This window comes from Stigmatopora argus, chromosome 5 (assembly GCF_051989625.1).
Source record: "Stigmatopora argus isolate UIUO_Sarg chromosome 5, RoL_Sarg_1.0, whole genome shotgun sequence".
Taxonomy (NCBI): Eukaryota; Metazoa; Chordata; class Actinopteri; order Syngnathiformes; family Syngnathidae; genus Stigmatopora; species Stigmatopora argus.
In genome coordinates, this window is record NC_135391.1 from 15,991,415 (window position 1) to 16,014,956 (window position 23,542).

A 23,542-nucleotide genomic window follows, 5' to 3' on the forward strand; every position below is an offset into this window, starting at 1 on the left:
TGACCTACGCTAACCTTGGGCTATTCATAGGGTGAAGCGTGTTGATCCCACCAAAAGGATACAGTACGGATAATCGTCAGACAATTAGAGAAAGATCTGCATGAAGAGGATTTTCAGATGTTATTTCTAAAAAGAATTACACACCCACGATGTGACATATCCAGTCAAAGCCCACTTCACCTCCATAGGCAAAAAGTTTTGGGTGTCCATCTTCCTCCAGTAAAATCTTGTGGGATGAGAATTCACAAAAAAATTCAAGTTTATTTGAAAAAACAGCTTTGCAGAAAATACACATAAGTTGCAATTACACTTAAATTGATAAAATATCACTTTATGTGAAAAAGAAAAAAACATAAAAGGGAGGCAAATGAACCAGCATTGCTCATAAAATAACCTTTTTTTAAATTTACCGCATTTGACTTCAGCATATTGCCCCTTACAACACGCAAATGAGGGTAGCAGACTAACAATCTGTCTGCAATTCTAACGGCCTTAATGTTTTTCACAAATTAATGCACTACGAGTCCACGTAGCTTGGACATCTATTGACGTCAACGGCATTGAATAAGTAAAGATACAAACTCAACGAGACAATTTCCGTTCTTCACGTCTCATTAGTCCATGTCTTTATAGGCCTTATTCCATTATCCCTCAGCCAGCGGCGTTCCACAATGCCCCGTGTCCACGCTAACCTTTGACTCCCGCCAGTGCTTGCACTTTGCCCTCTCCCATTTGACCCATCTGAAATATACCTTTATAATTGGCCCGGTCACAATCCAACGCATATACGAGGAGGCGGAGGTTGCGGGGGGCTGAAGTCTGCCCAGTAACCTTCTGGCCTGGTGTTCATCCATTCTGCTCGGAGCAGACACCGCAGACCTCCTACCCCCATACTGTATTAGTCTGCACGTCAGCTTTATTGATGGCACTCTCGAAATATTTTATTGGTAAGTCACAACCTTTGACTGGGGCAATGCAAACACCAACTCCCCTAAAGCCTCCAATTGACATGGATATATATGTATGATCAGATGGCTAATAGAAGGATATGCCGTTTGGATTTTAACACTGGAGGTTCATCATTGCATTCATTTCCCACTCTACATTTATCGTGTCAAAAGGCAAAACATATTCAGCGAGTTGAAATCTAAAACAATACATTGGCACAAGAATACCATTTTATGAAATAAATTGTGTTATTAAGGTCATCAATTTAACTCTGGACTGAAAGGGAAAGACAACACCAAAACAAATGAAAAAGGACCTTTAGGCAAAAGACCGTTGTTCAAAGTATTTAAATTCATATGCCTCTCACAATAAAGAAAAAATATTTAAATACAAAAACAATGACGCCACTTTTGTAAACTCAGTACTGCCCATGCACATATACACAGAGAAAGGCCTGCGCAGAAATGCATGTGGTAATTTGATTAGCGACATCACGAGCAAAGGCAAGCAATCTGTGATGCTCATATTTGATTAGATAAAATAGTTTTTGATCAAATGACTGCCGCCATGTCAGGTGGCCACTGGCTTTTATTCATGTTTTTTTTAATTGAATGCTTTTATTGTCATTATATAAGTATAATGAGATTTAAAGCTTCACCACATTTTCTTCCATTGAGAAAAATTAATTCAAGAGAATAATCCCAGCACAATCCAGGAACTATTTAGTCAAATTGATAAGAGTTAAATTTACCAGTTTTTACAAATACTCTATGGCTGGTTGAAATAATGAAGAACCTCAACAGGCAAAATAGTTCCATGAGTCAAGTACTAAGTAAAATGGCAATGTAAAGTAAAACAATGCAGGCTTCCAAAATAATATTCATCCATTTTCTGTACCGCTTATCCTCACAAGGGTTGTGGGGGGTGCTGGAACCTATCCCAGCCAACTTTGGGCAATAGGTAGGGGACACCCAGAATCGGTTGCCAGCCAATTGCAAGGCATAAGGAGACGACCAACCGTTTGAACTCAAACTCAAACCTGCGGCCAATTTAGAGTGTTCAACCGGCCTACTATGGATGTTTTCGTGTTATAGGAGGAAACCAGAGGGACAGGGAGAGCATGCAAACTCGACACAGGAAGGTTGGATCCCACCGGGGATTGAACCTTCATTCTTTTTATGTATTTATTTTATTTTTTATGAGATCCAAAGTCTTTATGAAAAAATACAATTGAGTGGGTGTTTGCAAATGGTGCTTATTCAAAAGGAACATTTATCACATCGTTCTTCAAAAGAACTGTATCCTACACTGAAGCACCCACAATTAAAATAACTGCATTTAGACAATTACCTGGCAACTAACCTTTTCTGGAGGCACTTAAGGACCCCTGAGGATATATATACCCTTACTTGAACAAGCACTTCAAGAGGGAGAAGAGAGCACACAGGGGTTTTAAGGTATGAAGAAAGAGGTGTGAAGAATGATAGAAATTGAGAAAAAGACAGTATCATGGGGAGCTGTGACCTAATCCTGCATCTAAGAGTGGAATTTGAAGGGCCTGTTGGTGTCAGACATGAGGGGGCTTTGTGAAGGTTTACCCAGGAGAGGCCAGCTTAGCAGGGGGATCTAGCAGAGCACCGGGTGACCAGTCGTCTGTCCCCAAGCAAAAAACCCACACAGCCCAAAGCTTTGTAGACACTGCTTCATTGATTGCATGGAGCTGCTGAGATTTTCCTGCAGCAGTGGTTATTATCGCAGATGTTGGTGGCTTCATTTCAACTATGCTCAGCAGTATTATCTGTTTTATCTATGTCGCATAGTAAATTAGGCCATCGTGTTAATGATGGGCGGCCTTTCTCTGATGGATTTAGGCACCTCAATTTTGGAGTATTTTCTAATTTTGAACATAACCTGTCCTCCAATTAGAAGTAGTTGTCCTATATGAGAATTTTTAATTTGGCAGTTTAGAACATAAAATCAAAACAAGCATGAATGGTGTTGGATACATTTTAACATAGTGTTTCTATGGACCTTTACTTTATAGTGGGCCGCTATGATATCTGATCCCCCAAATGCCCTGCAGGGCAGCCACAGCAAATCGACAATGGATTAATGGATCTGGTCTCGCTCATAAATCTCTTTGGGATTGGAAAGCATTTGAGGACAGTTAGTCTGTAGTGGTGTGCTTAATGTTACCAGCAGTTTGGGTTTCCCATCGTTCAAAGTAGTGACAGGCTAGTAAAGATGTGGAAGCATCTTATGGCTGCGTTAAATCAGCAGATGTCAAGAAAGCTAGGTAGCAAGGTTGCTTTGCTGAGTGCCTTTAACAGCACGTGTTCAAAAGGAAGATTTTTCTCTTAAAAATAGAAAAGGTTGCCATCATTTATTCGAATCATCGCAATGCTTTTTAATACAGTGGCCAGGATGTGTCAGGCAAATTCCAAATACTTTGCCAAAGAGAACCCAAATGCCAATAGCTGTAACATGATATCACTTTCTGTCTATCCTTTGCCTTTTAAGGTAGAGTATAGTCATCTAATAGAGATCATTTTATGATGTTAGCCACTAACATTATTCTAGTAGAGATCATTTATGACATTAGCCAGTCAGTTGGCCAGTGCAACATAATATTGCATTTGCATGGAATATTCAGTGTTTGCTTATCTCCAAACAATAAAACATATATTTAAATCACTATAATAATTGACATTCCTCCTAAAACTATTTTGTGTATGTGTGTGGCTATGTGAATGTGCATTTTTGGACAATATATGTGCATTTGTTACTGAAAATATTTACTGTCACAAAAATAAACAAAGCCTCTATTTGTGACATCATATCCTATTGAAAAAATCTTTCTCCCTTTGAGCACAGATGAGAGGAATCCAATTTTAGACACAAACCAAGGAAGGCAAATGTGACCTAAAATAATAAAAATATGGACTCCTTCAAACATAAAACAACAACTTATACGTTTGTCTTAACACACATTAAAAAAGTTAAACGATACAAGATGTGTTAACATGTGTTAAGAGTAAATAATAACTTACTAGTGGCCGTTCTACTCTCGGAATGCAGATAGAACGAGATGTCTTTACCTGCGCTAAGGTCTTACTGTAGATCACAGTGGTTAACAGTTAGCTTTTCCTGCAGGTGTGTGGGGAACAGCAGTAACCGCTTCTATTACAGACGAGAATGGGCCGACCCCCCGGCCCTTGCAGACAGAGCTGTCATTACCCATCCATTGTGAGACCTGAGAGGGATGCATAAGTACGACAGACTTATAGCTTGGCTGGGGTGTCAAGTGGTCTTCTCTGGTTCAGTCAGCAGTCTGCAGTCACAACCAGATTGGGGGAAGAGAGGGAACCCCTCGGTATTGCCACCCCTGACACATGTGTGACTAGAGTGCTGGCGGTTTGGCGGGAGGCTTATTCGCTGCTATTTTTACAAGAAATGGGTTGATTTGTCTTGAGCCATTACCGTCTATTACAGCTGCGAGTCTTGGAGGAAAAGGTGGGAAACGGCAGACGCTGGCATTCTGCCTAAAGAGAAATCAATGAAACAAATTAATCCTTCACAGGCTGCGGTGACACAGTAATCCATCATTCAGGGGACGCTTTTACGCACTGAATCAGTGAGTGAGGCAGGAGGATGGGGGATTGCGGGTCAGGAAAAGGGAGGCGGGGTGCTTACTGCTTGAGAAGGGGTGGAGGAAAGTGGTGCCAGTGCCCTGCGGGATGACTGAAGACATCCACGCTTCAAAACATAACCGCAACCGTGGGTGGTGGCGGGGAATCGTAGAAATTTCAAGACCCTTTTTACTATTTTTCAATCATCTTTCTTTCAGCTGCCAATGGACATAGAGAGTATTTAGAGAGGGGAGCGTATTAACAAACGAAGCTGATAATGCCTCATAGCTATTTCTTACACTTTTGACAACATTACCCCTGCCGCTCACTTGCGGTTTTTAACTTTAAAGCTGAAAGCTATCAATGCACTGTTAGCAGTGCGTATAAAAGCATTGATAAGCATTTTATTGAAGGCAACACATTCTGTATATATATATATATATATATATATATATATATATATATATATATATATACATTATTATCAAAATGACTAAGTTAGCTAAAAATACATCATGAACATTCATGATTAAATGTGTATTTTCCCTGCCATGCATTCTGAAGAAAACCACGCACCACGTGACTGTTCTGTTGTACAGTGCCGCCCGCCCCAAGTTTAACTTCACTACAATTTTAATGAATTATGTCTCATTGCTTTGATGAAATTAAAGGTATGCAGTAAACAAATCCAATTATCGATGTCATTTTTATTTTAAGGATTCGCTAACTGTGACAACAAAAATTGTAGGAGTAGTGGAGTTTCGAGATGCAATTCACTTATTAAAACTGTTTTGCGCTTCTCTAATTTCCCTAGAAGTAAAGCAATTACACGTTTTCTCTCTTTCCCAACTGGGTACTCAGCTTCAAAAGTAGCATGCCTTACCTGGAAATGACTTTCCACATGACTCTTTGTTATTTGGCACTTTCTCACTACAAAGTGAACATGCAGGCAATTCTTTTGTATTGGCAATGAATGCAAGTGATTCGGTCCTGGAAACATTGAATCCTGTTTTCCTCCATTATTTTTCTCTTTTCCCCTTGGGATTCATGGCCCATCACACAGTTGCCGGTTTGTTTACAACAGAAACCTGCCTAGCATCCCTCCCTGCTAAAGGTGTTGCAGGCTATGATGCAAATCTTCGTTGACACAAATATTCTAAATTAATATTTACTCTACACATTCTTACAGCATTGGAAAATGCTTACGAATGTTTTTTTGTCCTCGTACAGAAACATTCTTAAAGTAAAATCTATTTCTCCCCCCTATTTTCAAAACTTTTTGTCAAAAAGCTCCAGTAAAACACTAGTGCAGCCCTAAAGAGCCGCATGCGGCTCCAGAACCAATGGTTGCTGACCCCCACATAAGGCATACATGCTGAAAAACAGCTCTGAAAAGAGAAATGGGGGTGAATAAAAAACCCTGAAGCAATTTCATTCAATCATTTGTTTTGATCTGACACCATACTTTTAGGATCGGTAAATCCTGGTCTGGTAGTGCCTACATTGGCAATGTTAATAGATTATCAAAGACGAGTGAGAGAAATCTGAGGAGAAGTGTCCTTTATATAGTGGTTTCTTTTCTTTTTCTCATTTTTTTTATTTTTTTTTGTCTCCTATCAGAGATAATTACTAACATAATTTGACAAAAGATTTTTGCAAGTAGTTATTCTGTGTGAATCAGTATTTTGGTTTCCTCATCCCAAAACTTTAGGTATGGAATAATAATATACTGTCTACCTTTAAGAACCTTTCTAAAAGTTGTCCTGCTGGTGCAGTTGGCCCTTTACAGAGATCCCTTTTTACTACGTTAGCACTCGACTCAGCCTTGCGCTACATCTTTTACTACTAATATGAGTGAAAGTCAACTCAACTATGGACTCTGATGCATTCCTGATTTACAGCAATATCCAGATGTTACAGAGATCTCATGACACAGAGGGCCCAAAAAGAACGCGAGCATCTATCATTTTAATGGACAACCGACAACCAAAACTCAACACTGTTATTTGGCACATTCAAACTCAGATCCATCTGCGCGTTTTTGTGACCCTTTGAAGAAACATTCCTTACCAAGCTCAGTGTACAGGCTCTGATGAAGCCCATAATAATCAATATAAATGATTTAAAATCAACCGGTTGGAAAAAAAAACAAATATTCCCATTATGTCATTGAATCGTTTATTTAAATTGCATTGATTTTTAGTACAATACATTAATACAGATGTATACTGCTCTGCCCTGCTTATCTTAGCCCACAGAGCTATAGGTGTCAAACTCAAGGTCCGAGGGCAAGATATCATAATGATGATCACATCATTTTGTGTGACCCGCATATGTAAATCATGTAAATCTACTTCATGCTCCTATGCCAAAAGCCGGGTTAGTCCCTGATTTATCTAGTGAATTTTTAAACCAAGTTAAAACTTGGAACAAATTTCAAAGGCAATATCGATGTAAATGTAAGACAACTTCATAAACAAACATGACACAAGTAAAATGCTGCACAATTTAAAATTGTACTCATTTAAGAACTATCAGATGGAATTCAATGTATCTATTTATAAATAATAACATAAAAGTGAAATAAAGTGCAAAATTAAATTTAAATATTAACTGATAATACAAATTATAATACTAATTATTATAATTACATGATATTCAATGAATTACCTAAAATAGTCACTAGATTTTTTTGTTGCTATGATCCCTCCTTTTTCTGGCTTGTTATTTCAAAACCAGGTATGATTAAATTAGTTGTGTCATGATTTGTAAATCATAACTTTAGTGTGGCCATCGGCAAAAATTAGTTTGACACCTATTGGCAACTAAAGACGACAATAGATGTTCAACCCATTTGAATTGGGAGCACTCGCAGTGATCGTATGATCACTACCATCCTCTTCTATTTCACATGGATTGAGCATATATTGTTCAAAATGGCAGTGATGGAATTACTACATTTGTAGTACATACCGACATTTATTTTAACAGGTTATTTAAACAGGTGGTTACATTTTTTGGGAGGAGCGGATAAGGGAAATACATAGGAAATTGACATTGGGTGAGGATGGGACAGCATGGATTAGTTTGTAAGAGGCAACAGAATGGTCAGAGGAGCCCTATGAGGAGAGGGCGGGGGTGAGGGATGGTTGAGTTGAGTGGAGTGGGGGTGATGTGAAAGGGTAAAAAAAATGTGGGGATATTGCTGCAGAGTGGTTGATGTGAGGGAAGCAGAGTGAGAAATGTTGCCGGAAATGCTAGAGCCAGCAGTGTGTGCAAAATCCACCCTGCAACATTTCTCATCCTTGACATCACTGACAAGCATTTCACACACACACACTCAGATGGTTTGCGAGGTCGTAATAGCCACCAGATCATTCTATTTTGTTTTCTCCCCTTGTCTAAACAAGTGAGATGTTAAAGGGAAATTAAATTTTAGCCCATGTTGTAATACCTAATTCCAAATGTATGTCTATAAAGATTCCCACAGCAAACCCAATAAAGCGTGTTTGTCTAATGAGAACTTTACCCGAGCTGTGTAGAAGAGGGGGAGTGCAGCGCCTGGTGACACATCACGGATATGAGGCGAGTGGAGGAGGACGCAAGATTGTTGTGGAATGTTTGCAGTTCTGGTCAGAACTCTGCCATCTCATTTGTCAGAGCTTGACCCCAACTCTGAGGTCAGAGGTCACAGAGAACATCTGAGGGAAGCTGACGACATAGAGTAATAGAGAGAAGCAGAGATAGTCAATGAAACACAAACACGTACGCCTGTGAGAATGTTTCGCCTTCATCGATCTCATACATAATTCAGCCTTGAGTCCTTAATATCCACCCATGTTCTCGCTAGTAATACAACTTGGACTGCAAGAATATTGGGGTTGGATTGCAAAATATGCTATTAGTGAATAGATCCACTGAAACCTGACAAATGTCACTCGGTATCGGATAAAGATATGATGCCCTCTGGAGGCAATGTTTGCATTTTTTTTCTTAAATGCTCGTTGAATTAACACCCACCTCAGAAACTTTCACTTCATAGTTTGCGTCTGTAAATTGTGTTTGAATGTGCTTTATTTAGCTTTCATGAACACTGGGAAAATATTTGAAAAATAGTTTAAAATGTCATCAGATTACAAATAAAAGCTGTGGGATGCAATATTCTGAGCTGCAAAATGGTGTCACCAATTTTCCATAAATGCCTGACTTCTTTGGCCATTTTTCCTCTTGTCTTCTAAATCTTCTATCTTTGCAGTTTTGGGAACCACATTATCACAAATCTTAAATGTTCTATTATTGACCCAAGTGGCTCAAATAATCTCAAATTTAAAAAAAAAACAAGCCATTCAAATATCATGCAAATGTGTATCACATCATCATCTATTATCCTAAAATCACATAGCAGTATATGTGTTTTAGGATCACAATAACAGCTATATTGTTGAAAAACGACATTTCTGCCAAAGTCTGTCAAAACCTAGCCGTTTTTTCATGCCGGAATTTTATTTCTACTTGTTCTTTCCATACAAACCCACTTCACATACAAACCCGCTATCTCACAGCTCGGGGCCACAAAGTGTGCATCTCGCTCCCGTGTCAGACCTTGCACCACACTGACACATCCCGCCGTGCTTCAGAACACTGGGCCGCCATGTTGCTCAGCGCCTGCGAGCGGACACAACACAGTCAGGATTAAATGGCGAGGTGAACGGCTAGAAGTACTATGGGGAGAGACAGACACCCACTTAGCACTAGATCGGGTTACATTAGGACTTAGTGGGAAATACATGGTGCCTCTCTTCAATTCAGCCTGTAAAATAGACATGTTCTGATTAAATGTTTGTTCAGACAGCAGCATCCCACCTGGACAAGCCCACTCTTATAAGACAATTTTGCATTTTAAGTCTTACATCATTGTTATTCTTTGGCCAGACATTTCAAACAGGTGCTCTGAATAATTTATTTTAGGAGTTTCACATTGATAAGGTCACAATCTGCCAGCCTTGGACGCAAAACACAGACAGACCACCTTCACATCACTGTCTTTTACACACGTGTCCTCGCACACGTTTCTGAGGCAAAATATAAAATCACCCTGGAGGCCTTTGTCATCTTGTATGACAGTAGAAGAAGAAGCATCATCTCATTGTTTAAATGCTAATCTGGTCAACTTTGAATTGGTGATGAGCAGAATATAAAAACTTTACACAGGATTTACCTATATTAGGTACACTAGCATCCTGCAATATAATCCAAACTGCGTTATTTATAATATAATAACAATAGTATCACAGTTGACATAAAATAATAATACGTTTGTGCACCATTGAGGACGTAGTCTGCATCAGAGTACCTATTCGTGATTTTTCTATTACTTTAAGAGGAGATGAATATTTAAAAAACAATCAAATCCCTCCTGATTATGTTTATAAATGCATAATTGTGATTGTTGATGCATCATTAGACTGCAATTGCAGTAATATCGGCCAGTGGGTGTATATGAATTTGTGTCACATGCATGTATTCACATATGCAATTGCTTTACTAGTAATTTCCCACTGTGGTTTTTAAAAAATCAATTTCTCTGGCCATGAACGAGATTTGTCATCAGTCTGAACTCCATCACATTCATGGTTGAGCTAGACTACATTTCTAATTAAGCCCCAGCTGTGTGTTGGTTTTGCTGGCTAACTGTTGGGGGGTGGCTTTTGATGTAGTTAGTAAGCAAAAATTTCCACAGCAAGAAAATGTTTTAAAAAAAGCTTGGTGGTAATGCGTGATCCTATTGTTAAACACAGCCACTTACTCTGATGGATCTTCAAGGTTGCCATTCACTCCCATAACATTTCTTCCTTTAAATGTCAGGAGGATGTATTTATTTGTCCTTTTTAAGTGTTCTCCCTCTATAGTGCCGCTCCTCTGCTTCCCTCCCTCCCTACTTCTTGACGATTCCCAATATTCCAATTTGTCTTGAAATTGTGATGCACTACTCCTGTGTGTGCACGCATGGGGCTAATCTGACCCTTTTTTTCCCTGAGCTATATTTCTACTGGGTGTTGTCGGCTAATGTGTGGTTGGGATGTAAGGTAATCTGCGTGCAGAATTCCTAAAGCTCCCTTATCCTTGTTGAATTTCTTAAGAATTCCACCTTTGCCCTCCTGTTTCCCCTAAAATAAATTACTTGAAGGGTGAGATGCCTTCACACCATTCACACTTGCATTTGCTTTTTAGTTAATGCTTCAAACTTATTCAAAGTTATTTCATGTAATTTCTTCTTTGTAGAAGTCAATTTTAATGAACCCAATCAAATAATGAGCTTAACTTTTTTATTGGTTTGTTTATTATTACAAAGGTGCAAAGTTGTTTATATGTCAGTGTATATTTCTGTTTTTTCTGTGTGGTGTTTGCACTACCCACTGTGACGTGCGCACTAATGGACGTGGTCATCTTGTCTGGGAAGTAATTAACACACGAGGCTGTAAGAAACGGGGGTTAGTGAGCAATAAAGCCATTGGTGTTGGCGTATATGGACTGCCCCACTAACTTAAATCCAACCTCAGCCCTAATGGATAGAGGCGTTGTTATTATTGTCCTCAATTAGAGTCCTTCTCCTTGTATTCTATTACAGAGATGTGGTAAAAATAACTTCATGCCACAAGACAACTCGTTTCATGTTAAGAGATTAAAACTTTGCCATGATTCATCTATAATTTATGTATATTTCGAGTTTAACAAGGCTATTACATAGTTGCACTTCTAATTGATATAGTCCTGATGCCGTTGACGCCTGTTAAATATTGCATGTGGTGTTAAATGTCTGCATTCCACTATTTCTGACCAGTGGTCAGTTTCCATTCGGACCGATTGGCTATTTTTATTTATTTTGAGGTATGCAACCTTCCTTATTAGTATTCTTCTTTATTTTACATTTGGTCTAATTTTATTCAGCTTGTACTAAGTTATGGATGATGCATATTTAAAAGGAATGTTTGCATTTTTAAATATCATTGTGACTTAGAATGCACAACAAATGAAACTCAGTCCTAGTTGCTAAAAAAACAAAACAAATTAAATACATTCACAATTCCCAACGCTAGAAATCAACAGTACATTTATGAATTACGATTCATTTTGGTTAATTAAATACCCTTTCAAATCACACCGGTGTCAAATGTTTAAATGTGGGAAAATGATGTTTTGAAATTGAAGTACTGAACTGCAACAAGTGAGCATTATGGGAGTCTTTAAACTACTTGATGCTCTAAATGACTTCCAATCATTTTCAAAGTATTTGATACGCTGGCAGCTGGTATGTAGTGACGGGGGTCAGCTGCATGTGGCCCTAATGGATCTACACACACTCGTTTGTGTGTGCGTGTGTGTGCGTGTGTGTGTGTGTGTGCGCGCGTGTGCGTGTGTGTGTGTCTGGATTAACACAGAATCACAAATTATTGACCATCCATCTTCGACCATCATGCATTACATCATTAAAACCCTAATTGTGTATGCACGTAATCAATAGAAAATATGATAAATGTGAACAGGAAGTCGAGTCCTATTAAAATGTGCTTTTTGTGGTGTCTTTTAAATGAGACTGTTTGGAGAGGAGTCCACTCTTGACCTTAACGTCTCCACTATTGCTTGTTCTTTCAACTATATTAGACCATATATCCAGTTGGAGTTATAATATATCATCACAGACATAGACAATGTGTCGAAACAAACACGCATACAATATAGGGTTTAATTTATTAATTTTAGCAAACAACACTAAAAAAAGCGTCACAAATCAGAAAGTTGCAAATGCTATTAAATGGGACAATACACTTTGTTTTGTTTACATTGAGCGCGTATTTGCATGCCATTATTATTGACAATATATAAATAAATGCAACAAAAAACGTGTTCTTTTGTCGGTCAATCAATAATTAAAATGGAATAAATCCCCTTTTAAGCGCAAACAAATCTTGCCGATATCAAAGGATTTTACTGCGATAGCTTTAATTAATTAATATTGCGTCACTGATTAATTAGCAAAAGCGGATGTTAAAGTTAACTTTCGCATCTTCTGCGGTTATGGCGCATTTTTTAAAAAAAAATATGCACTTGGTTGGAGCGCCAATTACTCATGCGCATGTTCAAATAGTCTACATTTGTCCTCATTAATCAACCTTTGAATGTTTTGACGCTATCTCGGCGTGCTATTGATCTGTTCAAAAACAAATAGTCTCGCCTGCAAGTGAGGCGACCAAATCGGGCAAAGGCAGCCCACCGTTCAGGCGTCCTTTTCGGGGTGCACAACATACCGCAACCCGAGCCGGCATTTGTTGCTGAGAAGCGGGGAAGACGCGCTTGTCACCCGGGCACAAAGTTGTGGAGGAGTGGGGAGCGCGTGCATGCTCGGATGGAGTCTTCGCGTTGAAATCGAGCATGCAGTGGAATTAGAAGAAAAAGTGGGTAGATAACTTGCCTTTTTGGGGGCTTTTTAGCCGGTGCTCCACGCGTGTAGACCGCCATCGCCGGTGCGTCTCCCCTCAAATGCCCGCTGTGGTCCACTTTCTCCCTTTTCTTTCCCCCAGCTCTGCTCCCCATTCGCTGACCCTCTCTGTGTGTGCTCGCCTCCTGTCCTGCACGCGGAACCCCCTTTTTTTCTACAAGCACCCCGATCTGTGGAGTTAAATCTTAATGATACACTTGCAAAAAAACATTGTTCGATTTAATCTTATTGGTTTCACCTTCACAAAGAGCTGCAGACATGGCCGGGAGTTTTCTTTGGAGTTGTCCGAGACAGACACCAGGAGAGAGAGCTCTCCTCTTAAATACTTTAAAGAAAAAGAAAAACACGCCATCCCTCCTATGGGCTACCAAAGGGGCTCACTTGCATATTTTACATCTATTTATCCGCAAATGTCTTTGCATGCATGAACAATTCTTCCATTTGTGTAATGTCTTGTCGTAGAAACTAACAACATTATCCCGGATAGTCTATATTTCTCTCGCACGGTACATTTTTTTTGATTTTTCTTTTCCATTCAAATATAAAATTGACTATATTATATTGATTTATTCACACGAACTTCTGTTATTGTGACTTCTTTTAATCTGCACTTTACAGTGCTATTGTTCATACTATTCTAAACACGTGAATTAAATGTGAATTTCCCCTGGAATCGTTTTGGAAAACCAAAACAAAGCGTTTCCTCCTAAAAATCAATCTTTAATGAGTTGTACATTCACCTCTACGGAGGATGTAATTGTCCAATGTACGCTAGATGGCAGCGCGATCCATTTATTTTCCTTGCAGGGGGAGAAAGCCTGCAGAAATCCTCACACACAAAAAGCCTGGAATCCCCGTGCAAATTCCCCAAATAAGTAAAACATAATGCGACACCGGCTATGTAATTATTCTCAAGATAGGGCCGGACTAATTGCTGATTTTTTTCTTTTTCTCTCTCTCTCTCAGACATCTTTGCATGGCATTTGTGCAAGGCGCTTGTTTAAATGGTGAATTCTCATAATTGTATCCTAGTTCGTTTCTCTCGCGATACAATGTAAGTTTTTCAGCAACGCTGAAGCGTTTCCACAGTGCGCGTACCGCAATGCGCATGCCGAATCTCCGACACATGAACGAGCTTTTGAACGTCGCGCTTGCGTTTTTGGAATAAAGACAACCTAAGACCACCATTTCAGTTTCCTTGGATTATTTGTCGTGTTTAAAAGCGCTGGACCCCACAAAGAGAACCCATATTTTCCTGCGATTCTTTCTTAGCTATTTCTTAATAAGTTTTTTTTTCATTTTCGACTACAATAAACGTTCCATATTAATCAGGTTTCAAGGTAAACATCAGCGCCGGAGCGAGTGGGCTCAATGTAAATTGTGTCTGTGAAAAATTTAGGAAATAAAAAAGAAGAGAGCCCCCAGTGGCGAGATGACAACGCTGCAAAAAATAGCCACAACAACGCACGGAAGGGATGAAGTCATTGAGTGCCATTGACGGCTAGACCTGTCAACCTATTTAGACTGACTCTCACAGCCAAAATGGATTGGACGACTATTGTTGTCAAAGATAGCCAATACATTATTTTTTGTAATAACACAAAAGCCATTATAATAATACAGGGAAGTTTTCAATGTGTTCCATAGTTTCTGTGTTTTTAGTAGTAACAACATTACTTTGTGATCAATGTATAAACAGTTCATTCTAACAGCAACTGTGATTCGTCTGTCACTGTCAAAGCCTGCCAGTGAGTTATTGTGTCAAAAAAAATGAATAAAACAATCTTCCATAGAAGTAAAACCGACTAGAATAGTTTTTAAAATTAAGACATGAATCAAGTACATGCATCTTTTTTAAGAGACCGTTTTTTAACATGCCCCTTTACAAAGATAGACACTTTTTACAGCAAACTGAGCAACCAATGGCGATGGAGTGGGCATGGCTATAACCTCAGTTTCCCATTTCTCTCTCTCTCTCTCCCTCTCTCTCTCCCTCTCTCTCTCACCTCCCCCTCCTCCTCTTCATCCTCCTCCTCCTCCTCTATGCGGGGCTCTGGCCAGTCAGTCGCCTTTGATTATCAGTCTCCAGCAGCCCCTCTCTTGGCTCCTTGACATGAGCACCATATAAGGCGCAGCGATCTCCATAGAAACGTGTCAGTTTCAATAGTAGTGTCAAAGTTCACTATATACAGACATTCGCGCAGATCCCCCCGTTTCGGAAACATAGCTGTGCAGTTCTTCTGCCTTTAAAGCATTTTTTGGAGGCTTTCTTCTTTTTTCTTCTTGCATATTCTTCTAGTTTTGTTGTCTTTTTTTTTGCTCCCCACTGCTGCCGCTGCTGCCTTTTTGCTCTTCTGTGATATCGTTTCTCCGTGGCTTCAGCTGGAGGAGAGCTGAAAGTCTTCCACGGCGTGGACTCTGTTCGCAGCAGCTCGCCTCGAGAAGATGATGATGAAGATGATGATGAGCTTTATTTAAGAATATACACGCGTCAAATCTGCAGTTTTTGTGTGCGCGTGCCTTCGTTGCGCTGCTCACACGGCGAAGACTGACTGGTGGAAAAGGAGAAAGGAATTTATACACCGCAGCACTTTGGATCGAGCGTCTTTTCACCACAAGAAGGCTTTTTTGGTGTATTTATAGAGAGACTCGCGGGTGTGAATTGCTTTCCCTTTCTGGCTATTTCCTATCAAAGTGCAGTTTTTTTGTACCCGCAACACGTCTGGACTCGCCTTTTTTTCTAAAGATCGGGGATTCCTGAATGGCTCAGTGCAATTTACCTTGGAACTGGCCTCCCGATACTTGCATATCCTGATCGGGTCGTCCCCTCCAGCCAGCCAGCCAGCCAGCGAGCCGTCCGCCCGTCCACCCGTCCGCCCGTCCGTCCGTCTGCCGTTATTTTGATATTGATGCCCCCTCCGCCTCCTCCTCTATGAGATTCCGTGCAGCGATTTGACTTTGCAGCCGTCTCGAAGAAGAAGAAGAAGAAAAAAATCTCCTTTATATTCTCTCCTTGCACGCTCTCGAACAAGTAGCGACCATTTCGCTCTATAGCACTTTCCGGGGCCGAGATATGGCAATGGTAGTTAGCGTGTGGCGAGATCCGCAGGAAGACGTGGCCGGAGGACCCCCGAGCGGCCCCAACCCAGCAGCGCAGCCGTCGAGGGAGCAGCAGCAGACGGCGTCGGCGGCGCCGCACACCCCGCAGACCCCCAGCCAGCCGGGACCGCCATCCACGCCGGGCACGGCCGGGGACAAGGGCAGCCAGAACTCGGGGCAGAGCCAGCAGCACATCGAATGTGTGGTCTGCGGGGACAAATCGAGCGGCAAGCACTACGGCCAATTCACCTGCGAGGGCTGCAAAAGTTTCTTCAAGCGGAGTGTACGCAGGAACTTAACCTACTCATGTCGGGCCAATAGGAACTGTCCCATCGACCAGCACCACCGGAACCAGTGCCAGTACTGCCGTCTCAAGAAGTGCTTAAAAGTGGGCATGCGGCGGGAAGGTGAATATTTATTTTGACTCCCTTTAACCACAATTGGACTCTCTCCATCTGCGGTGCATGCTTCCAAAGGGACGGAACTGTCCGGGGGTGGTGGTCGTGGGGATGGGGGGGTTTCTACATCGCACCTCGCGCACCTCGCCTCTTATTCTATTCTTGCTGCAGTTCAAATATAATAGAGCCGGCGGGCCTAGTTTCTGCACCCGCGTGACCCCCCCTTCTAATGCATGCGCGTGTTTATTAAATGCACATGAATCGGTTTTGAAGTGTGTTTGGTTTTAACCTCCACACACACACACGCACACAGCAGCCGGGTCTCCCCCCTGCACGTCTCGACTAGCAGCCGGCTCACACACGTAACATAACGCTTAACTTGACCCCTCGTGTCGTTGCTTTCCCCCCACTTGCTCAACTTTACGAAGACTTCACTGTTATCTTTGCTTAATTCACGCTCAACAGCGCCATTTACATTAAAAATATCCATTTACGATCGATACACATCTGAGCTCTTGAGTAATTCCACTCGCGTGTTAAATTCATATGCACAAGCTAAGGCAGGAATCTTTTTATATTCAAGGGATGCTTTGATGTGCGTGGAATTCAAAAACAGCATAATTTAGAGCGAGAATTATCAGTCTCGGTTATAATTTGTTGGACGACTCTGCGCCTCGTTGCCATGGAGAAATAACAGAGGTTAATATATATGTTATCGACGTCGTTTCCTCGCGTCGAGCGCTGCAATGAATGGTTGCAAATGTCGAAATATTGAAATAAGTGTGTGTGTGTGTGAGAGAGTGTATGTGCGTGTGTGCGTGCGTGTGTGCGTGTGTGCGTGTTTGCGAATGTAACGACAATACTTTATGAAATGAGAAACCCAAAAGACGCTGCTTTGATTTGAAAGTTTCCGTATACAATGTTTGTCAGTCCTGGATGCACATTTCCTCTTCTTCTCTTTCTTTTTGTCAGCGGTTCAGCGAGGACGAATGCCGCCAACCCAGCCCAACCCAGGCCAATACGCGCTGACCAACGGGGACCCCCTCAACGGCCATTGCTATCTGTCCGGATACATCTCGTTATTGCTGCGGGCCGAGCCCTACCCCACGTCCCGGTACGGGAGCCAGTGCATGCAGCCCAACAATATCATGGGCATCGAGAACATCTGCGAGCTGGCGGCTCGGTTACTCTTCAGCGCCGTGGAGTGGGCCAGAAACATCCCTTTCTTTCCCGACCTGCAGATCACCGACCAGGTGTCCCTTCTCAGGCTGACGTGGAGCGAGTTGTTTGTGCTTAATGCCGCCCAGTGCTCCATGCCCCTTCATGTGGCCCCTCTACTGGCCGCCGCGGGCTTGCACGCTTCGCCCATGTCGGCGGATCGCGTCGTGGCTTTCATGGACCACATCCGGATCTTCCAGGAGCAAGTGGAGAAGCTCAAAACCTTGCACGTAGACTCGGCAGAGTACAGCTGCCTCAAGGCCATCGTGCTTTTCACATCAGGTGGGTACCTGACCGCGTGTCAACCAAAAACACGGGCAGTCGCTAATGGAACTTCACGAGAGGGGAGCCTTGCGCAAGGGACACATCTATCTTGTCCACAGTGGTCTCCTGTCAAAAAAAAAAAGAAAAAAAGAGGAAAAAAAGAGCTTCTAACCAACCCGGATTTCCCATTGAAAAATCCACGCCACGCGAATGCACGCGCCTATTCGTCTTTTCATGGTGACCGGTTGAAAACTTTTGGGCTCCTTTTCAAGTTGATAAATGAGTTTCCGTGAATGATCGCTTCGCGTGTCAAAGAAATGTGCCTAAAAGGTGAAGGAGTCCATCAGTACGTGACAGCCGCCACGTTTGGAACCACAAACACCACACAAAATAAGCCATTAGGGGCAAAGCTGGAGTAGCGTTTTAAAAATAATAATATTTCAGGGCATTGAACGCATCACGCCGTGCGTTCATCAAAACTCGCGTTAGGCGTCTATTTTATTAGACAGCATCCCTAGTTTTTGTATTTCTGTGATGGCGTGATATATTATTAGATCAATTGCCTATTGCAAGCCACACTAAAGAAGGAAAAACTACAGAAGAAAGTTTAAACTAGAGGGCCGAAAACTTTTGCCTCAACTCAGCCACAAGTTTCAAGTGTCTTTTCTTTTGTTTTGTTTAAAAAAATACTTTTAAAAATTTAATATGAGAAAGAGGGAGATTATCATTTACATTAAGTAATGTTTTTTTTTATTTCAATGAAATGCACAATTTTAGTTGTCTCTAATGGGAACTGCAGGGTGTATTATTTGCCCATTGTTTAGGAGTACTCAGAGCAAGAGCTTATATCATTTATTATTATTATATTAGTAAAATAATATTATATTGTATTATATTATATTATATAATTTTATATTACATTATATTATATTATATTACATTATATTATATTATATTCTTTTATATTATATTATATTACATTAGATTAAATTATACTATGATATAATATATTAAAGGCATTATTATACTATGCTATATTCTATTGCATTACATTATATTGCTGCGCATAGGAAGTCATGTAGTGCATTTGTAGTAACGAAAGAACCACAACCATATACTTTTCTCATTCATCCAGGATAAAGCTTGTCCACACAGCAGTCCAGTTAAATAAATATACACTTGACAGTTACCACATGCCACATACCACCCCGATTCACCATATTTAACTTGGTAACGTTTTCACTGTATTTTTTTAAAGTTTTATTTGATTTGTGTGTTTTTATGGTAAATTCAAATTAAGCTTCAAACAAGAGGAAGGCAAATCTTCATGTTAGCGGCGAAGAGTTGAGATTGCATTATAGACTTGAACGTGTGTGAGGAGGGGCTAGAGGCACCAGAAGCAGGTTGTTCCTGCGTGGCGATTTGCCAGGAGCGGCGTGGATTATTTGCTCTAAATAAATAACCTCAGTTCTGTCACTGTTTGATGCATAAATAATGGTGGTCGTGTTTCAACACAGTTAACTGCCACCATGCAGCCCCTTATTGACATGTACACTGGGCCTTCACTAAGCTGCATAAATGCTGGTTTGCAAGTGTGTGTGTGTGTGTGTGTGTGTGTGTGTGTGTGTGCTCCCATGTCAGAGTGTATTGTTAGGTTAGGGTGCAACACACACACACACATTGACACAGAGGCCTGATTGGGAATTTAGCATTGTGTGCAGCTTTCAATGCAGACGCGTTCATCTGTATCCTCCTTCTTTGTCTCGTTTTCTTTTTTAAAATCTCACCTGCAATTTTGGGTAAAAGGAGAAAATGTCGATTGGATGGAGTTAAAGCATATTGGCTGCTTTGGCTTTAAAGGGACACTCAGACTTAATCCAAAGGGATTTGCATACATGCTTCTTTGAGCAGCCTCTCTAAGGTCACATTAAATCACCCCGAGATCTCAGGGTTGCCCTCGGGTTCACAAGGTTATTGTGTCTGGGCCACACTGAGTTATAGCTCACAACTCAGCAATAGACTATCCCGCCCCCTTCCCCACCACCACCACTCAAGCATCCTTCCCGTTCTTTGCCCTAAATGACATGTATTAGTGTACAGATATAGACACAAGCACCGAAGTGCATGTCTTCCAATTGCTTGATGTCTCTCCAATTGAATTTCTGCTTGCTTAAACAGAGACACAACACCAACATTTCAGCAGCACATTCGCGCACATTTATGTTCTCTCTTAGTAACTATATTGACTTTACCCCCTCTCTTTCTTATAAGAAATGTGATTGCTTCTAGCGGCCATGCACAGCCATAGGCTATAGCTCGGAGGGGAAAAAATTGAGAAAAAAAACAGGCCAGAGTGGTCTATGGAGAGAAGAGGCGAAATGACTTAACAGCTTACTGCGGAGTAATTAGGTCACATTACAAGCAGAGCAATTTCACATTCATCGGGCCATTTGGGTTTCCTTAAAACTTAAATCTCCTGAGTGCACGCCGGCCCTTGGGCCCTGAGACACCCACCTTCCACATTGTATTATTACACCCACCTAAAGATGATTTGTGGAATGCTTTCTTTTCGTCTGTTTTGACAATTTTGCATTTACAACTATATTAGTTAACTTTTTTAACGTTCTAGCTCTTTTTTTATTTCTGTAACAATAACAGTTGCATTAGCTGGATGTGATGTGCTGTGTTTGTATATTAAGGCAAGGCGTAATGCTAAATGCTGTCTAGTGAGAAACAAAGGTCCACTTGAAATTTTGCACCTGAGGAGTAATCTTAAAAAACAAATACGAATTTGCGTAGGGTGTAACTAATTCTGGTAACAAAACAACTCTCTATGCAGTTGAAGTTTATTTACATAGAATTCATTTTTCACATTCAATTATAATTGCAATTATTTAAATTGTATTGTCAACACTACTGCGTGTGTAGGCGTGTGTGTAGATATATAACATATATATAATATTTTGTTCACCTATATAAGATAGAAACAACTCGTATTTTTGTAAATTAACCCGTTCAGGGACATTTGATTATATTAGATCATACTCATAGAAAGTTATAAAAGAGTTAACAAACGATGTTATTTTAATCTGTAATAATACGTGCGGGAGGGGGATATAATACACGCACACACACACACACACACACACACACACACACACACACACACACACACACACACACACACACACTTTAGCTATTGAGGAAAAAAACTAAACATTTTTGGGTTCGATGTTGACCATTTGTGTCCCCCCCAATGCAGACGCCTGTGGTCTGTCGGACGCCGCCCACATCGAGAGCCTGCAAGAAAAGTCCCAGTGCGCCCTGGAGGAGTACGTTAGGAGCCAGTACCCAAACCAGCCCAGCCGTTTTGGAAAGCTCCTCCTGCGGCTGCCCTCGCTCCGCACCGTGTCCTCGTCGGTAATCGAGCAGCTCTTCTTCGTCCGCTTGGTAGGTAAAACTCCTATTGAAACGCTCATCAGGGATATGCTATTATCCGGGAGCAGCTTCAACTGGCCTTACATGTCCATCCAATGATCCTTATGACACACACAAAAAGAGAGGACCCGGACCAAAATCCTCCTCTAAGAAGACTATATATGAGACTTTTTCCCCCCTTGACCACTTTGGAAGACTTTTGCCCACTTTGCTTCCCGTGTCTTCTGGGACTGAGATATGGAATATGTACAGAAAAATATTGGAACTGGACTTGACACCTGTGTAAATCCGCCCTCATCTTGAACAATACTCGTCATTTTGTAAAATACTAGTCTTTATTTTCTTTTTTTGTAAGAAAAATTACAAACGAATTGATAAAACATCATATGCGCAGTAAGGAAAAAAAATGAATCAAGACTTAGCGGGAAAATAATGTTTCCAAGCAATTATAAGATTTTGTCCTGTGTCTATGTACCTCTCTCTCTGTTTTGTATTTTTTCTGGTTCTAAACCAGGCTTTCTGTGATTCTATACTAATAATTTTTGATATAACCTTTTGCTTATAATGAGTGCGGTATATGTTGTCGAAACAATTCTCCAAGAATTAAAATTGAAGTGAGAATTTAAAAAAAAGGAAAAAAAATAAAGAAATTTAGACAATAAGAAACAAGTCTAATCGCTATGACAATATTACAACTGATGGTTGAACTTTTTGTTATTCTCCAACTCGATGGACCTGTAACAACAAACTGACCCTTTCCCAGCAAGCTCACCCTCACCCCCAGGACATTTTTACTGAGAGGACATCTGGGGAAGCCCCCCCCCTCCCCCCACACACACACCCACCTTGCACCCCTCACCAACACACCCACCCCTCCCCCACAGCGGCCATGAGTGCGATCATCAGTCAAAGAGGAGAGACATGAAAAATCAAAAAGCACTTTTAATATATCATTTCAAATACGTTTTTTTCTTTCTTTTGTCTTTTGGAGAAAAAAACAATATTGTTTCTTGAATTTTATTGGTTGTTGCCTTCAATTTGCTTACTCCATGATGCAGCTTTTTAAAAAAAATCATTTTATTTTGTTTGCAGAAAGGCTCGGTTGATGAAGTTGTGTGATGGTGACTGTATTATTAAAAGACAAATAGGCAACGATGTCTGTCCCAAAGCATTTTCCTCCATCACAGCCATGTTTCTTTGAAATATTTTCACTCTTCAACGTCGTCTGAGTCCAAATCACCAGTTCTCACCCGTCAACCAATGAAAACCGGAGATTCACGTATACTAATAGTTTATAGAAAATTGATAAATAACAAATCAAAGCAGAGTCGCCTTCCCGTTCAAAACCTCAGCCTTAATCGTGTGTGATTTAAGGAAAATATTTTTGACTTAAGGAAAAGAAAAAAATAGTCTCAGTAGTAGTAGTAATAGTTTTAAAAAAAAACATTTTATCTGGTGCTTTGATGGGCGTGAACAATGCAGGAAACTTATTTTACTGTTTGTGTAAGACAGTCGTCATGTGGTGGTCGTGGTTGCGTGCGTGTGTGTGTGCGTGTGTGCGAGTGTGTGGATGTGGAGAACACGAAATAATGTATTGACTGCCATTGACAGTGATTGACATCCAAGTCGTTGGCATTCAATGACTTTTCAATGCCAATGACGGTTATAGTTGTCCAATTTTTTGGCTGAATGGTAGCCAATGTGCTTACTTACATTTTTGCCGTCATTTTGCCATTTTGGGGAAGGAAAAGTACATCGAATTTTACGCAATTAGAAACCAAAGACGCACTTAAATCACCCCCAAAAGCCACGTTCGAGTGTGGCATTTCTTCTCTTTGCTTGTTAGCGTTCTTTATCATCTGACGCGTTGCTTGTGTTTGCCTTTTGGGCACATTTTAACACTCTGATGACAAGAGAACAAAATGAACGCATCACGTTGTCATGTGCCGCTGTCGCCATACAGTATGTGTCATCTCTTATAAGGGTAGGGGGTGGTCGTCACTTCATCTGTCCGTTATTCTATAGTATAAGACATGTACATTTTGCTCGCT

The 23,542-nt window shown here is 40.8% G+C and overlaps 1 protein-coding gene and 1 long non-coding RNA gene across 4 annotated transcripts; one reads left to right on the top strand and one right to left on the bottom strand.

The window, feature by feature from the left end:
- Window positions 1–302: 302 nt before the first annotated feature.
- LOC144074174 (uncharacterized) lies at window positions 303–16,832 on the bottom strand. Of its 3 annotated transcripts, none has more exons than XR_013300250.1 (5): window positions 15,855–16,716; window positions 13,313–15,626; window positions 13,048–13,244; window positions 8,107–9,242; window positions 303–4,490 (listed from the first exon to the last, which is right to left on the bottom strand). It is a non-coding gene; the product is annotated as an uncharacterized LOC144074174 (long non-coding RNA). The 3 variants fall into 3 exon arrangements; XR_013300249.1 differs by lacking the exon at window positions 303–4,490 and having other exon boundaries at window positions 6,733–9,242; window positions 13,313–13,399; window positions 13,815–15,626; window positions 15,855–16,832; XR_013300248.1 differs by lacking the exon at window positions 303–4,490 and having other exon boundaries at window positions 6,733–9,242; window positions 15,855–16,832.
- Window positions 15,125–22,646, top strand: nr2f1a (nuclear receptor subfamily 2, group F, member 1a). The gene is made up of 3 exons (XM_077600420.1): window positions 15,125–16,580; window positions 17,544–18,071; window positions 21,316–22,646. Exons 1-3 carry the CDS (start codon window positions 16,148–16,150, stop codon window positions 21,588–21,590), a joined length of 1,236 nt encoding a protein of 411 aa, XP_077456546.1. The 5' UTR covers window positions 15,125–16,147; the 3' UTR covers window positions 21,591–22,646.
- Window positions 22,647–23,542: the final 896 nt, after the last annotated feature.